The 2,094-nt window shown below is 43.9% G+C and overlaps 1 protein-coding gene across 4 annotated transcripts in view; it reads right to left on the bottom strand.

Moving 5' to 3' along the window:
• The window catches only part of fndc3ba (fibronectin type III domain containing 3Ba), an 84,114-nt gene that overhangs the window by 41,392 nt on the left and 40,628 nt on the right, over nucleotides 1-2,094 (bottom strand). For all 4 annotated transcript variants that reach the window (XM_031847470.1, XM_031847471.1, XM_031847472.1 and 1 more), the window contains 3 exons: nucleotides 1,001-1,232; nucleotides 680-851; nucleotides 379-509 (listed from right to left, as the gene is read on the bottom strand). In XM_031847470.1, coding sequence (XP_031703330.1) covers nucleotides 379-509; nucleotides 680-851; nucleotides 1,001-1,232 — 535 coding nt within the window. The remainder of the gene's footprint in view (nucleotides 1-378; nucleotides 510-679; nucleotides 852-1,000; nucleotides 1,233-2,094) is intronic.

Below are 2,094 nucleotides of genomic sequence, written 5' to 3'. Positions count from 1 at the left end.
CATACACCCATTCATTTTTTGGGGGACTTTTTTTGAGAAAAAAAAAAAAAAAAAAAGGAGAGAAAGAGAGGAACGAAAGGTGTGTTTTATCTGTTTCATCTTGAATGCAGAGGGGTCTGCGAGGATGGAAGTTGTTCTTATTCTGAAGATAAAAACTAAAGAAATGACCAGAGATTCGAGTTCGTCTCCTTGCTGGTGGTTTTGGGGTACAATTTCAAAAAACCGAAACACACATTGCAAGAGAATTTTGCTCTTTTACATTCAGAATCTGTCCATGTCTGCTTTCCGAAAAACATTCAAAGCTACTGTGAGCCGTTGTTGCTGTTCATCGACAGTGTGTGCCAGTCTCTCTCTGAATGCTTTGTGTGTGTGTCCTACCTTGTGTGTGTGTCTCTGGTTCACTGTTTCGGGGACTGCTGCGGAGTCGTCTCTCTGGCTTCTTCCCTCCCGGACTGCAGAGTCCGCCCCCCGACCCCACTGACCCAAGCGATGGGGCGTGTGATTTGTTGCTGCATCACAAATAAAGTTACAACGTCATTTCATTAACCAGTAACCGTTTTTGACATTGGACTAAATTCTCAACTCTCTGATCAGAGCCAATTGCTGAATAAGTGAGTCTTCATCGAACAACAGTTCATCAATTGTCGTGTAAAAAAAGACACAGAAGCAGTATGGTCACCTGTATCCGTTGTGTGCTGGCCCCAGGCTGCCCTTATAGAGAGTGGAGGGGGGGGAGTTAAGTCGGTTCTGTCGCTCTAGTTGCCTCTGTTCCTTTATCTTTTTGGGCTGTGGCTTACTGTACGTCTCCTCTCTGCCGATGTAGTTAGACATCCCATAAACTGGGATGATTTCTGAAAAAAATGGAGGAGATTAAAGAAGAGAATATAAATCTGTACAAAGCATATTTTTAAAATCGGATTATTAATTGCATTTTTGATTCCACATATATGCCCTGATTTTTTCGGGGCCGTAGCATGAAGTCCAGCCAGCATGTCAGTACCTGGATCGCCGTACATGGGGGGAAGGTGGTGCTGGTAGTACTGGTGGGGGGGCAGCTCCCCGGGGCTGACAGGGGGGTAGAATGAGTGAGAGTTGGGGATGAAGTGAGGGTGAGTCAGGTAAGGGGGCAGGTGGTGTGTGGGGGAGAGGGCCGGAGAGTAGGAGGGAGGGTAGCACTCTGGAGACTGGGGTGTCACCACCACCCGGCGGACCCCCGTATTATCCTCTAGCACCTGCGTGAGACACAGACAAAGAAAAAGGGAGGTGAGTGTAAGTGGGATAAAGAAAAACATGTTTCAATAAGTCACAGTTCACTTTTGGCTTTTTTTACCTACACGTCATACGAGATCAGTAAACTGCACTGATGTTGAGTGGAGCTCGCTCAGAGTGGTTCAGGAATCACTTTGTGTTAGATTATCAAGTTAAAATGTAGCATTTGGTACATGACATCAGCATATCAGTCAAGAGGATAACAGATTATCAATTAGAGGGGGTAGACTCCTTCTCTAGTTTCTACAGTACATATGATTTATGCCGATTTTAGTTTTTTATGTACATTTGTAGGAGTTCAACACTTTGGGAAATACGCTTTGACTCAGATGAGAAGATTGACACCATTCTGTTTATATGAAGCTACAGCCTGCAGGTATCAATCTTCTTGTCTACCTGTTGGCGAGAAAGCGAATAAGCAGATTTCCCAACTTGTCGAACTAGACCTTCAACATCTTTATATCTGTTTGTAAAGCTATATTAAAGATTCCTAAGGCCCTAAAGCACCTGCTCTTACAAAATGATGCTGTCAATCACTTGTGTAAGAGCAGCTGCTCTGTCTGTCGAATGGTATCTAATAAAAGGAATGAATCGCATAACTTAGTTAACAAGTGAGCGATTGTGCTGAAAGGATGCTTTGGCCCTTTAAGTGGTAAAACAAGTGCCGCAATGTTGTGATCAGATGGTCTGCAGATTTCAATGACAACACGTTTCAAAGACCTAACTCAAATTAACATAGATCCCATACATGTATTCACTTTCCCATTCATGGACTGGGACACACACACACACACACACACACACACACACACACACACACACACA

Source organism: Anarrhichthys ocellatus, unplaced genomic scaffold (assembly GCF_004355925.1).
Source record: "Anarrhichthys ocellatus isolate YVR2014 unplaced genomic scaffold, GSC_Weel_1.0 scaffold7, whole genome shotgun sequence".
Lineage (NCBI taxonomy): Eukaryota > Metazoa > Chordata > Actinopteri > Perciformes > Anarhichadidae > Anarrhichthys > Anarrhichthys ocellatus.
This window is presented reverse-complemented; position numbering and strand designations above follow the sequence as displayed.